The sequence below is a fragment of the Botrytis deweyae genome (assembly GCF_014898535.1).
Source record: "Botrytis deweyae strain B1 chromosome Unknown BDEW_038, whole genome shotgun sequence".
NCBI classification, from domain to species: domain Eukaryota; kingdom Fungi; phylum Ascomycota; class Leotiomycetes; order Helotiales; family Sclerotiniaceae; genus Botrytis; species Botrytis deweyae.
Window position 1 is genome coordinate 218,769 of NW_024066245.1, and position 15,788 is coordinate 234,556.

Genomic DNA, 15,788 nt, shown 5'->3' on the forward strand with positions numbered 1-15,788 from the left:
ACGTTACTTTGATGATACTTTTTGCCGCTTAACCTTAGGCCTTGCGACCAGCATGATTTCCGAAAGTGAGGGATTAATCTCTCTTTCTCCATATATGACTAGTTGCTAAAGCATTCAAAATATCACTTGAGCTATATATGCTATTTTGCTTTGACATTACTACGATTCTCATTGGGTGCTGCCCAAGTATTTGAGAGGAGCGGGGAGGGGGCAAGTAAAGAATGCGCACGACTCCACGTTACTATTTTGATGGGATTGTCTCAGCAACTTAGTACAAGCTCTTATACTCACATGATTTGAAGAAGTTATCTAATCATATATCTGCGCTGGCAAGCTGGCCAAAAGATATTGGCCATACGATATGCTGGTTTGAATGGAATTTCAGCATCACAAATCTTACTTACAATATTCAGAGAAAAGTCACTCCCCTGCCATTCTATGCGAAGCATGAGAGAATACTCACCAGCTATATACAAGCAATTCAGGATTCTGAATAGAATTACTTGCCCACTATAAGGAGAGTGAGTTTGCGGATAATGCCGGGTCTGTCATCGTTGTCAAGCCTTGAAGATAATTTCACAATCATGAATCGAAATGTAATAACATAGGATACAGATAGTGCCATACCACGGAGAGAATTTTCTTTAAAAAAGGTTATGTACAAGAATGGAAGATATATACGTATTGGTATCATCATTTACAAAGCGCCACATGCCACGTCGTAGAACCAATACAGTCGTGCACCCCACCCCGTCCATATATAATACAGAAAACTCCATCGTGATGCCCAAGTCCCATTTTTCCGTTTCTTCGTCATTTATTTTTTACAAGCAGCTGCGATCTCCATACTTCCACTTCCAACCAATTGCCCACCGCTCAACCTCCATAGGCCACTTGCCATCAGAGTCCCAAGCATTACGCCACCAAACACCAAAGATATCAAAATACCCAGAGGACTGTAACCTAAATCTAAATACTCCAACGGTTCTTTCAATCCGTCACTCCCCACGATTTCAACATGGTGTACGAATAACGCCTGAGACGCAAGGAAATGAAGAACCGTTCCTAAAACCACTTGCGCGGAGATATATAGATATGCACATGAAAATCCCATGATTTTCCGGGACTTCAAGCTCGGAGAAGGATTTGTGAGACACGAAAATGTATTTGCAGATAGCATACGAGTGTATACTTGTGCGAAAAGAAAAAGTAGAATAGAAATTGCCAATTGAGGAAGATTGGCGAGGAGAACGGTTGGGAATAGTTGGGTGTTTGTTATCTCGGGTAGGGGAACGAAAGATTTACTAGACCAGGAAAAGATGTTTGAGATTGCGAGAGGAGAGTAGCGTCCGAGACCGATGGAATATGGGTGAGGGATAGGGACAGTGGCGGTGGTGAGAAGAACAAGAGGGACAGCTAGGAGTACGGCGCCTCTGTGAATTGGTTAGATGGTTCCTTGAGAAATATATGGGGATACCTACAAGAACAGAGTAGCGACCCACAATGGCAAGCTCGCTCCATGGAACCATCGCAGGTTCCTAGGCCTTCCTTCCACCTCCGGTTCTAGAATCAATAGACCGTCTTTGGATTTCCATGCCGAATTGCGATGAATGAAATTTCTATTTGATGTCACCATATCCATTCGGTCTTGGAATGAAGTGACAGCATCTTTGACTGTCGAGAGTACTGGCTTGGTCATGGTAATAGCTATGAATAGAATGCAGATGAATTTCACTGCTAATGCGATGATGATACATAGTATTATTAAGCGACTGTACTGTAACTTGCACATAGGCTGGACTGGCAAGCTTTCGACCAGGCAATGATCGATATTCCATCTTTCATAAGATGCAAGTGATGTAGAGTCAGTGGTGGTTGGAAGCATTGAAGGTCCCAGTGTCCAAATGTCGGCATTGAGGATGAGATTGGGGATATCGCATGTATTCTGTCCGGGTAACGGGTCGTCGGGTCCACAGGTCCATCCATGACCACTGAGAACAGATGAATAAGATATGTGATGAAATGCAAGGAGGATGGTGTTATTGGTAAATAGGGGTTGCTTTTGCGTTACAACCAATAGGTTTCCAAAATTCGAAGCTGGATTCGAGGCGGTTGAGTAAGCCGTAAGACATTCCGTTGTGTTGAGGCGCTGAAGCTTATTTTGGTTTGCGCGTTCATGTAGGATCGTGGAGGTATTGCAAAGGTCTGATGATTCCTGAGAAGCAGTGAAGTTGAGGAGATGAGTTTCACATGACCTGGGGTGGCCATCGATCTCCGTGCAAGTTGCTGCGACATCCTGCAAACAGTCTACCGAGGACTGGGCCAGAAATTCCGGACTTACTACTACCACATCATAGTTCGCTTCCAAGTTGGATTCGAATACGGCGGAATTTGCACTGCTGTTGTCAGCAACGGGGTATGGATAGTGTAATCATGCATGCATATACGAACAGAAAATGAATGGGCAAAGAAGTGACTATCAGTAGCCCAAATAAGATCTTCTTCTTGAAACTCTTCAAGTTTCGTAAACTCAGTACTCCAATATTAAAGCTATTTCCTTTCGCATGAGCTTCATCTATTTCGTTTCGCGTTGGAGAACTCAGATAATAGAGCGCACAAGCATTTGCAATGGAAACAATCGTGCCCATTGCATTAATTAGCACGTGCAATCCAAGGTTTGTTGCGTTGACCGTCGAGCAGCTTCCTTCCAATATCGTCCCAATTTTCGTGCCATCAGTCGATCTTTGCGATGCCCAGATGATAAAAACTACGTATGCGGCAAGCACAGCACCCATGAATATTGCCGCAATAGAACATCGACTTTTCCATTGTTGAACTCTAGCTCCATCAGAATTCTTGGTCTTCTCATCGAATATGTTCGACTCTTTTCGCAGAGGATTTCGAAGAAGTTTTTTCAATTGCATCCATTTGACCGTCTTCTTTGCGGGTGCTACAACCCGCTTCAGCGTTATCCTTCTCGTGGGCACTTCATCAATAGCACTAGAGTACGTCGTTAGTTTCTTCTTTTTCTCAATTAAACAAAGTCTTCTTACTCTACAAAGTTTTCGAATTGGGCCATCAGGTCATTTTGAGGAACAGCGGGTGGTGGATGCTGGGTCGTTAAAAGACTTCTGTGATCTCCCCAATCTTGGCTTATTGATGACCGTGTGGAAATCATAGATTCCGAATTAGAAATTCCCCTAGGTCTTGAAGAAATGGTGCCAGATCTCGCGGGTACTTCGAGACTGATCGTGTTAACAGAATCTGCATTGGAGTTTCCCCTCGACCTGGAGGGCGATCTAGAGGGTGACCTTGAACGCGATCTCGACCTTGAATTCGAGCTAGAACTCGAGGCCCTTGAAGCTCTAGAAACTCTTTCGGCTCTTGATGCCCGGGTCTCAGAGCGCACCGGTACGTCAAGGGTAGTCGACCATTCTGAAGCGGCCTCAGAAGCTGCTCTTGCTCTAGATGTTCTCGTTGTCTTAATAGATGCAGTTGACTTGCGTCTTGGTACATCAACAGGGAAGATTGAGTATCTTGATTCATTTGAATGACTCCGTGCTCGAGTTTTAGAAATGCTTCGCGATGGTAAATCTACCTTCATTAGATGTTCTGACTCCGCCGCCGATACTGCTGAGACCTCTGAAACATCTGAAACAGCTGAATTGGCTCTCGTCCTCGGTATCCTTTCGACATCGAAACTTGATTCTATTGGAGTCGGCGGTATTTCTCTCAATTGGATCTCATCAAAATCGCCTCTTAATAGTTCAGGAAATCGTGAAGTTTCCTCCTCGTGATCATTCAACATTTTCCCAGCTCAAGTATCTATCATCAATCATTGAGAATCTGACTGCATCAAAATTTCGTAAAATCGTTGGTAAAAGGGGAAAAAACGTAAGGACAAGATCGGCGAGTAGTACTTCTTTGTGCGACAACTCTCGCCTTAAGCTCCCAAGGAAAATGATGATGGGGATTCAAATGGACAGGATCTTACGAAATCACTCATTTCGCATCTTGGGAAATAGCTGAGGCGGGGTATAATCCACGCCGCTGACAGCTTGTGTGGCACAGAGTCAAGATTTGATGACAGACATGAAGAAATTCCTGTATGAATCTATATGAAGCTTCCACTGAAGAGCAACCTGCCCGGAAGGATGCCATTCCATGTATCTCAACTAGGATAAATGGGGGCTGCGAGCGATAAATAGCTACAGTCAGAAATAGGAGTTTCAAACTTAATAATGGTGGCGCAGCATAGGATTGCGCGATTCTGTAACCATTAATAGTTTGTAAAGGAGTTTCAAGATGACATACATTAACAGTTCTTCACTGTGTTTGAAGATCTCGTGTGGTCTAGACGCCATCGTAGCCTTGCAGCAAGTTCAATGATGGATAGGTAGACTCGCTCGTCTCTCCTTCCAACTCTGCAATCTGAGAGTACACTCGTCCAATCGTAATTCTAATGAATAATATGTGTCATCTACAAACACATGATGAGATGAATTCGGGAGGTTTACCTATAATAGGCAGTTGAAGGATTTTTCAGAAGGTGGGAGTGGTAAGCTGACAGGGGGCCAAAAACTCTTGCTTATCGCTGCCCTTATCACATCAGCGCACCGAGGTCGATTTTTTCCATTTAAATAACATCTGAATCTCTTGGACGTGGAGATTGGAAGAAGAAAACAAGTTTTTCAAGCCAGTGAAGCCTGTTGTATCGCATAGTTGTGGCTTCATCACCTTCATCACCTTCCAAGGTTCATCACAGCATGAGAGCCACACCTACGCGCTGAGAACAAAAGATTTCAATTGGACACCACAAATCGCGAAATCGAATGATCGTCGCAGGATGGGGGCGCAACTCAAATCATTCTATCCCACCCTTTGCATTTCTGCACATAAAACTTTTGGTATTTTACGGCGATTCAGCCTAGCACTCTCCTATTCGACAGCAGACATCGTGATAGTTCAATTGGTTGCCAGTCCAGCCCCTCGAGTGTGCTTCAATCAGGCTAATATTTTGGTACCATGAGCATTTTGATGCCTAATTCACAATGTCAATTTCTTCGAGGTAGAAGTTTCCATACGAGTGTGCGAGAAGTCTAGCGAGCCTTTGTCAGACGTGCAAATAAGACGTCCGGACGCTTCATGAGATGAGCTAGTCACTCAATCTATTACGTCTTAAGCCAATCCGTGGGGTTATTTCAGGATGCGAACACTGTCAAAAGGCAAACCAGACCACTATTTTTCTGTTAGCTTCAAATGACTTTATCGATGACTACCTATATCGTCACATCCAAAGCCTCTCGTCGTCTGTGTAAAAATAAAGCTTGCTATGAGTTAGAAACTCTTCAATAGGTCTAGATACACACTCAATTCCGTGGTAGCTTGTCAAAAATGCGAGACCGAAACTGGTTATCACAGGTAATCAATGTCCTGGCAGCTAATTGGTACCAGATAGCTGGGAGACCGTATATCGTGCATCTCGACGCGTCTCGTGTCCTCTTCATACCAAAATCCTGCGACACGTATATATGTTGACACGACAGATTGGTTACATTAACATTCGCAACAACTCGATTGGCGCGCAGCTTGATTTTCTGCAGCCCGTGCTATGACAACTTGAAGACATAGTGCTTACTGATTAAAAGATATCATCGATAAGGGCTCGGCCCGCTCATCTATTTGTTGGTATTGGTCTTGTGTCCCGATCTTTCCGATGCCGTGGGGTCATCTAGTCCTTCTAGAACTCCGATGTTGAGGCTTAAATCTAGGCGAAATCGAGTTATGATGTCCCACGTTTCTCGGATGTAAACAACCACTATGCAGCTGACATGGTGCATAGAGAGACGTCACAAGCTCATGCACCGATCTGTATTTCCGCTGCTTTTATCCTGCGTAGGAAGTTATAAAAAATATTGAACTAAGGTTGCATATCATCGCATCGTTAAAGCGACAAACACGCCGGTTGGAAGTGTCAAGATCGATGCAATAGTTGTCGATATTATCCCACTTTCGCATGTGAGATAGCCCTATGGTCCGACTTCTATTCACGTCGAAGAATCGTGAGCAATACAATGATAAATTCGAGTGCCCATATAAATCTTTGACTTTAGACGTCCAAAAATAATACCATCTAAATCCTCTTCTAGAATTTTCGCGCTTTGAAATACTATTGAGTGAACATAGCGAGCATATCCAATATTAAAAATTCACACCAGCTTATCCGTTTACATTTTATTCCCGATGTCTAATAACAGAATTCCTTCATTCAATACATTCTAATTATGCCCCGCAGTTGTTCGGACCCATCGCGCTAATGCATGGGCTAACCGATATCCCTACATCTTGCACAACCCTGTATCTTGCATACTTTTATTTCTTTTTACATCAATATTCTAAATTCGATTTATAATCAATTAATTATTAAATTCTTTTAAAATTTATAAAATAAATAGAATAATATATACTTTCTATTATAAATCAATTAAAATATCAAATATATCAATATAGAAATCTAAATTTTAATTTTAAAAATCATTATATAAAATTCTTTATATCGATTTGTTTAATCTTACAAATAAAAAAGAATATTTATTTCTTTAAGAAATATAAATTCTAATATATTCTAATATATATAATTAAAAAAAGTAGTTTTTTTTATTAAAAATTCGAAATTATACCAATATATAATTCGAATTTTTTGAATTAATCTTTTTTATAATAAAAATCAATTATAAATCAATGATTTTATAATATTTTTAGAATATTTTAATTATGTTTTGATATTTATATAATAATTTTGATTAAAAAGTATAAATAGTTATTTTTTATATTATAATTATATATATAATTATTTATAAGAAAAATACTAATAAATAAAATATAAGATAATATAATATTTAAATGATATTTTTGAATTTTTATTTTTTGATATAATTTTCTAGATATAATTATTATTTATGTTAACATTCAATAAAATAACTTATAATATTAGTTTATAATCGAATTTAACTATGTAAATTATTAGAAATATTATAGAGTTTGAAGATTTTTTTAATAATAAATTCTTTTAAAAATTGGAAAAGTATTATTAAATTCTTTTGAAAAATTATTTAAATTGTTTTATTCACAATATTTTAATGAATATATTTTATTTATATTATTTTTTTTCTTTATTAATATTTAATCAAATTAGATATTATTTCTAATTAAAACTTTATTATTATTATTTTATTATTATTATATCATATACTTTCTATTATATAAATATTTCAATTTATAAATAAAATTCAAATAATCATTTTTAATTATTAAATTTTATTAAAATATATAGCGATATTTTAAAAACAATTTTTCAATTACTTTTATCTTTTAAAAAATCATATATATTTTTCAAAACTTTTATAAAACTTGAATTTCAATATTTTTTGAAATTTTAAACTTTATCTCGATAATATTAATATAAAATAATTCAATAAATTATTCCAAAATCTTATAAACAAGTTCTAATATAAACTTTTCTTGAATTATCAGTATTTAAAATTAATATTGTTTTAAATCAATCAATATTTTATTTGATATTTTAAATCTTCCAGAACTTCACCATTATATAAAAGTAATTTCAAAGTTCCTATTAAATAATTTCGAAATGATTATAATGATATTTCGATTTATAATCCATTTTTGTTTTGATAAATAAAAGTGTGCAAGATACAGGGTTGTGCAAGATGTAGGGATATCGGTTAGCGGCCCGAGCCGCAACTAACAGTCTCACGACGATTCCACGGGCAGAAAACTTATGGGCAAAGTTTTTTGTTCTGATAAGGCGTCGATATACAATACTGAGACAAAGTAGCGTTCCGCAGTGGTAGGAGACTTATATTACCAACAAATAATGAGGGTTACTAAAACTAAAGCCTTGTTCTATGATCCCACCCTCGCCCAATTCACTCTGCGAAAGATCCGGATGAGAACATCGTATGCTTTTCCAAGTTGTTACAACTCTTGATGGGATATGATAACGGTGAGCTAACACGAACCAGACCGGTCCGCTTACAGCTCGTGCTATACATGAGCTTCTAAGCCAATTCTAAAGAAACATCGTGGCTAACCTACATGCACATTATTACACTAACTTCAAAGTACGGCCCTGATGTTGTGAAACTGCTGTGGACGACTGTTCTAGTCGCTTTGAGTCAGCTCAAATCATGACATTGATAATTATCTAAATTTGATGAATATCGAGGAACTGTGCAAGAATTTTCTCAATCCAACGAATTGGAGAATTTCTTTTGTGAGATTCTTGCCTAATCATGGCGTAGCATGATGGGAACTAATTTGTAAGGAGGGCATGCATTGCTGGCAAATATGCTATACGTTTGAGTATGCATTTTTCTTGGGCTGGTAAGCTGAAATACGGTGTTCACTTCCTGTCGGTGAAATGATCTCTCGGTGGAAGAATGAATGACTGTACATTGTAACGGTTGTGTTACAGCCCCAGTTATCTCTCTACCAAACTACTCGGACGGGTCAGACTTCAAATACTGTGCAATTAAGACCTTTCGATATCTAGGGACATCTCAGCATTTAGAATATTTTGAGACGATTTGAATGCTCTAATGGTACCCAGGAGATTAGATATCTTGGTTGCCAGACTACAACCAAACTGAGATGAGTCGTTGCGGCTTTAGGAATCAAGTGTAATGATGGGTAAGTACAAGAGTTCCGTAATTGATGGATTATGCTTATACGAAATTAAGTGTGACGATACCGTACTTTCAAGGGGTCTTCCCGAATTTCGATTCGCGTAACCCCAGGGGACTAGGAGACTAGTTTCACAACTCATTTACTACGATCACCGCATACTTTGACAATAAATTTCCACATGTATTCTTTCATGGAATGAAGCTAAAGATCATGGGTTGTTTCCGGGAGTTCCGTTGAAAGTTAGGCTTACTCTTTCACCAAAGATAACGCATACAGCTCCGAAAGTTGCTTTTAGACGTAAGATGACGAGCTCAGCGAGCTCAGCGAGCTGATTGTACAAAACACTCGGGAAAGATAGAATGGGTGGTTGCTTATCGGATGATCTTATACCCTGCATATCCCAGTTGAGAGGGCAGAGTCTAATTGAACCCTGCATGGATACTGTGGTTACAATACATGAAGTTTGAATGTAACGATCCAAACAAAGATTATTGAAGTTTAAAGTGAAGACAGCCTGATCAAAATTTGATGTGAAAAGCTTCACTAGTTTGCCATCTATCATAATCGTGCCCCGCTTTCGCTAATCATGATATGAACACTTTGCGCACGATGAATTCAGATTTTATATTTCTGAGAAATGACGGATTTCAGTACGTCTTTATTAACCTATGATTAGTGATACGTAGGCGTTAGACCAGGGGATGGTGGGGGGATCCAAACTCTCGCCGCATTATGAATGATTTTCGCTTACTTCATGTCACTCTACTATCGCCAACGAATTGGCACCCAGTATTGATGCATGAGAATCCTCAGGGTATCGCAATTTCTTTTGCTCACTCATCCATGCGGCACGGTCCGTTAAAGATTATACGAGTTGATGTGATACGCTATTGCCAATTGCGAATCAAGTTTTCCCTCTTATTAATTCCTTTGCAGCTTTGTGCATGAAATGAATGTTCAGATGACCACCCACGCAGCCTACCCCAATACCTCCTAAGATGTTTGCCACTTTAATAAAACCATTCAAATCCCAGATCGACTTATTGAAGGGCTATATGATTGCTCCTCCATTGAGGTACTCGAATTCCTCGTCCATAACTCTTGCGAACGGCCAATTCAAGTAGAGATTCTCTTGGCTAGCTGCCCCGCAATGTCCTCATTACTGGATTTTCAGCAGTTCTGCATACCCGGTTCCACTGTTTATGTTGCTTCTCCGCAGTTCTTACAAGCTCTGCGCTGTTAAGTTGCCATTCCCTCCCGATTCATCATGATTGGCCTTTCGGAATTAGAGACTTGGAGACTGCGTATACCAACTTTGATTGGACGATGCTTGGAAGATTCGACTTGTGCCAGTCCTTCGCATATTGATTGATGAGGTAGATTGTTGCAAGTTTTGGCGTTTGCAGAAGCGTGTAGATTTGCTAAGGGAGCAGCTGTGGTATCTTCAATGGTAGTCTTGGACTGTAAAGTAGGATGAGAAGTGATCGTTGTGTCTTCTTCCCGGTAATTTGAAGACTGTTGATGTTCTGATGTTTTTTCCTCCGTGCTCATGTTCTCCACTTCCTGGCTACTTGCAGGCTTTGAGGTATTGTAATTAAATTGAAAATAGGCAACAATCAATTTCGCCCACGGGGATGGAGATGAGTCCGGCTCTTTTTGTAGCTGAAGCCCAATAAGACTCGCTTCTGATCTAGATATAAGCATCTTATGCAGTAACCATTTGTTGATTCGATCGCGTTTAGTACCAAATTGCGTCAGTAATTCGGGAAATGATTCTGTACTTGAATGCTGTTTCGTAGTGAGAGTGCTCATATCCTTGTACTCGAGCATATCTAAGTCAAAAGCTCCAGAATCTGAACCGGAGGTTGGTTCAAGTTGTTGCCCTTCGTAGTTAACCTGTTCAATATTTTCCGGATCTAATGACAACGTAGGGTCATAATGCGCCTCCTGTAGAAAAAGTCCCCCATGATTCTCCAGTCCCAGCAATAGTGGATTTTTCAGCCTTTCCATGTTATTCTGATCAAGCGCAAGCGGTCTTTCGCTCAATCCATTCACGCTGGACCCCGTGTTCACTGAGTGTCTAAAGCGTACTACCGGAATAGGTTGAGTTTCATCATGGCTGAGTAGCATCCTTAAATCGTGTACAACTAACCTTTTCTTCAAAGGGTCTTTAATGGAGAGCGGAGCCTCAGAATGACTTTGCTGTCTCTCAATGTCAGTGATGATATTTGTTGATGGGCGAAACAGATCTCCAGTGTCTTCGTCTTGTTGATTTCGAATACCATGATTCTTTACAATGTCTGGAGGAGGAATTTCAAGAATATCATGTGCTGAGCTTGAGCCCGAAGTGACTGAAGACTCTTCATAGCTTTCTCCAAGCTCGGATTCAAAACTTTCGAAGAGTGCATCTTCTACTTGTTGCAATTCCCACACATGTCCCTGCAGCTTCTTTTGAGCTTCGAAACCTTCATATTCCAAAGGACCAAGTCCATCACGTGCTGATTGGCAAGCATCTGCAAGCTTAGATAGTTGTTTAAAAGCTCCAAGTTGTCCTTCTGCTTGTAGTCGTTGAACTTCTTTCATGAAGCTAGCATCTGCTTGGGAGACAGCCGATCGTTTGAACCCCACCTCTCTCATCTTCTGTCTAGCTTGCAATTCTGCCGATAAGACTTCTTGCCATTTATTTATTCCCTGCAATAGATTATTCAAGCGAGATCTATACTTTTCGGCTCGGGATTCACTTTGGCTGTCATTACCACGCTCGTCGAGTTCATCACCCTGATCCCGATTGAACTCCTCCCCATTTTTCGAAATTTCCGCAACTTCTTCAACTATTGTCACTGGAGGGAAAAGACCAGCTCTTTCATTCTGATGACTTGCACTTTTCAAATCTTCAGTAGTTTTGGGTCTGCCAAAGATGGACGCCTGTGGCAGAAGTTAGTATGCATCAGAAGATGATTCCTAAACTGGTTGGCCAGGAAGAAGTGTTTATACCCAAAAAGACCTCATATTGAATCCTCAGCGAGCTTGTATTACTAACACTTCATGAAGTATCAAGTATCTGGTTTGAATAGCACTACGCGACTTCTTTGTGATGTCAATGAATTATCGAGCTATTGGGCGTCCAGCTGTGTGATTAATTGCTATACCTTGAGTTACAGAGGGTATTGAACGGTTTTGAGACGCTGCGGCTCTGTTCCTTACCGATTTTAATCAGCTCGATAACAAAGCTACATATGGTTGCATTAACTAAACCAATAGAGGTGCAACTAGGTACACATTCCTGTCAAGTCAAAAGCAGCACTGTACATGTTTATTGCGAGACAGGGTCTATGCTTGACCTCATTGGGAAGGCCAATGATCTAATGATCTTATGACATTTCACAATGCAACCATTAAGAAAAAAAATAGATTCAGTAGGTAATCGTCGTGTAAGCTTCCAATAACATAGCCGTCCACATTACCGCTGAGCCGGTATTCGATACACAATTATGACAGATTGGGATAATCGTTACACTGAGCTTCAATTCATCAACAGCGGAGGAACTCCTGGCTAATGGAATCTTGAATGCGGCTCTTAATAGATTGCGGGGTCAGGTTTGGTCGGATTATAAAAGCTTCACGTTATTCCGGTCAAATGCATTAACATCTGCATGCTGAGGCAACGAATAAGCAAATCGCTAGTCATGGCTTATCAAACAAGTCAAGGGGATGGATTTGATCAAAGTACCCCTTGGAGTGAGTGGACCTGGGACTCCAACCAAAGATCTTGGTATACTTATCGAACAAATGCCGAAGGGGTACAGGAGTACAGTTACCCACAACCTGACAGATCCGAGAATGAAGCAGCTACGCCCAGAACACCGGGGTTGACTGAACAGAGTGTTACATCTGATGAACAATCTACAGACTTTTTGCCGTCAATTCCAACAAACCCCAATGCCTATACAACATCCCAAGCTGACTATGATCTCGATTATGATGCAACTCCAAAGCCAGTGTACGCCTCCCCGGCTTCGGACCATGATTACTACATACCTCCGGATCCCAGAGTCCAAAACTATAGTACAGCTTCTACCAATCATTCGAGCTCGACTTGGTCATCCGGATACCCTCCTTCGGACAACGCTACATGGCAATTAAACACGGATGTAGCTTCGCCATCCATTGATGCCACAGCACGTGCATTTGATGATATGTCATTAGCAACACCGCATATTCCGCCTACAGGTATAATTACCAGTTACATTTCGTTACAGACTTTTTCTGACAAGAACAACAGAAGCATTTGATCCTGAGGTGAGTCGGGCAATCGGAAATCCAAAGCATATCTTCAAAGCCCCAAACACCGGCAATGCCGAAACTTTGGATCCCAGTAAGTCTACATCCTTAAGTTTTGAAGCCACCGGCATTAATGAGACATAGGATATAAAGTCTATGGTGGATTTCGTCTACAAGACGACTTTTGGAAGGTGGGCCGCGTGTTCATGATGTTGTGGACTGAGCCTGCACAGCCAAAGGTTCCGGAAAACGGAGGGACACGCAATGGGTCTCACTTCAGCACTACGTTTCTTGGACAACAAGCATATAGTGAGATTCGAAGGTTTGTGGTAGTAATAAAGGGTTATGGGAATTCTGTTTGCTGGTGTGTTCTGCCCAAAACTATACTTACGATATGTTGATGTGCTGGTCTAATGATGCCAGTCCTATACAAACATACTCTGGGCAAGCGACGCTCAAGCCCAACCTTCCGGCTCCTCGTCGACATACAATCATACATACAACACCACAGGCTCCAAAACAACTCAGCTATTTGGCCAATGACGGTCAATCGATATCCGAGGATCTCGTCTTGGATCCTATTCAGGTCAATAGCGAACGAACCCATGAGCCCGAGGGTGAATTAAACTTATTGAGTCGATTAAATTACAGCAAGGTATATACTGTAGAGCACTATGTCCGTGTTCTAAATATTGGTATGGTAGCCAGCAATTCGATTAGCACCTTTCTCGATCAGTCAGGCTGGACTCAAGGTGTCCAGCCAGCCGAATCACACCGTCCTCGTTCGAATCTTCCACCCAAAAGGACATCTGGTCATTCTTCCAGCAATCATAGGAGCCGCCACTCTAATAAGCATAAATAGGGTATCTTCGATTAATTTACAGAAAGACCTCTTCAAAGTCAACTCGATACGTTAAGCTGCTCCACACACACCCTAAAGTTCCCTCATGCGCTGCAGGAATGTTCTCTGGCGCCACGAATCCCTTTTTTGTCTATTTTCTTTAGCACACAACTTTCGGCACAGCTCTCCTCTGTAACTGTGTCCGCCTTCAATCTTTTCTCACGTCTCATTTGTCCATATATTCCCGATAACTCCCCAGATTTGATTTTCTTGGAGGTCGAGAGACGAAGGCATATACGAAACGTTCACCAAGTGCCAGAGCAAATTTTTCCTTTCTGAGGCGGGGCAATACCCTATTATTATTTACTCATTTTGCTAGCTTTTCAATGATTGATGACACCCATTTATTTGGACATATTAGGCTCTGTTATAATAAGCATAGAGAGCAATTCAACTCCACTGTCACTAAGCGGCACATTTCTAAGAGTATAATTCCGCTACTATATGATGGTATACCAATGTGATAATCTTTGCATAATGAGTGACTAACAATGTCAAACAGTGTTGCCTCATTACCTCGCTCTGAAAGATAAGGGCCAAGGTTCTACCACACACGAGAGATATCCAATGAGTTAACTATACAAGATTTGATGCAGATCATTTTAGCTCCCAAAACCACCAGCTGCTTTTCCCAAAAGAAGATCCAATGCAACATCGTAGCCAGAATTAACAACTAATCAAGTAGACCAGCCACTCACTTGATCCCACGTGCACGCCACATCTCATTAGGCCCAAAGACATGTCCATCCGCATAATTTGGGCAAGACTGCATTCAAATTCTGAGTTACTGCACCTAGTGCATCGTCATGCATTATTTTGTCAACAAACTTTCAATTTCACGCACAAAATCCGCCAAATTTACATCAATCAGAGCGGTCTGAAAAAAGGGGCTCTCACCGCCTGTGCCACTTCCCTTGCCTCAGCCTTATACATATTTGAGCTTGTAATTGGACACGCTTGCGCTTTTAATGGTTTTAAAAGCAGCGATTTACAGCCTCGTTTGACATAACTCGTATGATCCTCTTGGAATGAGGAAGGTCTTATTGACTATTCAAAATTTGATTTGAGACTTTGCATGTTTTGTGCGAGGTTTTGAAGCGTAGTAATTGATGATTGACTGGGTAATATTTAATGGCTTGATATTACTTCATTTTGATGAGCTATGCCTAAACATCCCTACGCCAGATTTGAATAACCATCAAATGTTTGATTGGAAGAAGAAGTCGTGACTTGTGGGACAAAACTATGGAACGGCCCGTGGGGGACTAGTATTAGCTGTCAGCAACTGCGGGTATATGTAGTGTTCTATAGATGGGGAAGTCCATAGGCCGGAGATTCATTCGATGTGGTATTGCCAAAATGATAGTCTAACAGGGCTCGCCTGTGCAAATGTATCTGCTGTTGGCCGTGCTGATTGCTCATTTACCCGTCTCTAATTTCCGCCATGTGACTCTATTAGTCGGCTCGCTTACAAGATGGGGTTTACAATTTTGATTTCGAAATTCTATGTAGCCTGAAAGAAATTGCAAGGTTCCTATCATTCCTACTGACCGACATAGTCCATGCATATATAATTGTAGAAAAAAAAAGAAAAAAATTCATCGCTTTACTAATTGAAAATTTGGTATCATTGGCTATGCATTTAAGCAGGTGCAGAGGCGATTAGTTGAAAGTGCGATGGAATAATTTGGAAGGATGTAAAGATAAAGTGTTGTTCAAACAAGCAATGAGAAAATCTCCCAAAAGAAATCCTTTGTTAAGCCTTAGAACATAATTCCTTAAAGGCCCTAGCATCGTGTATTCCGACCCCCGTTTGAATCCTGCATGCTTTGATTGATGCTAATATTTGTGAAAAGAACAAAAAGAAATAAGGAAATGATACTTGTCGGCACAACCAGCC

At 40.5% G+C, this 15,788-nt stretch overlaps 3 protein-coding genes across 3 annotated transcripts; 1 reads left to right on the plus strand and 2 right to left on the minus strand.

Moving 5' to 3' along the window:
* Positions 1-817: 817 nt before the first annotated feature.
* On the minus strand, positions 818-3,808 carry EAE98_010617 (uncharacterized protein; the record flags this gene model as incomplete). The annotated part of the gene is made up of 4 exons (XM_038958238.1): positions 818-1,433; positions 1,482-2,396; positions 2,452-3,000; positions 3,054-3,808. 4 exons carry the CDS (start codon positions 3,806-3,808, stop codon positions 818-820), a joined length of 2,835 nt encoding a protein of 944 aa, XP_038805422.1.
* A 6,137-nt stretch (positions 3,809-9,945) lies between these two features.
* On the minus strand, positions 9,946-11,715 carry EAE98_010618 (uncharacterized protein; the record flags this gene model as incomplete). Its single annotated transcript, XM_038958239.1, has 2 exons — positions 9,946-11,631; positions 11,701-11,715. The coding sequence occupies 2 exons, from the start codon at positions 11,713-11,715 to the stop codon at positions 9,946-9,948; spliced, it is 1,701 nt and encodes a 566-aa protein (XP_038805423.1).
* Positions 11,716-12,392: 677 nt separating this feature from the next.
* Positions 12,393-13,849, plus strand: EAE98_010619 (uncharacterized protein; the record flags this gene model as incomplete). The annotated part of the gene is made up of 5 exons (XM_038958240.1): positions 12,393-12,444; positions 12,505-12,936; positions 12,989-13,081; positions 13,132-13,351; positions 13,411-13,849. The coding sequence occupies 5 exons, from the start codon at positions 12,393-12,395 to the stop codon at positions 13,847-13,849; spliced, it is 1,236 nt and encodes a 411-aa protein (XP_038805424.1).
* Positions 13,850-15,788: the final 1,939 nt, after the last annotated feature.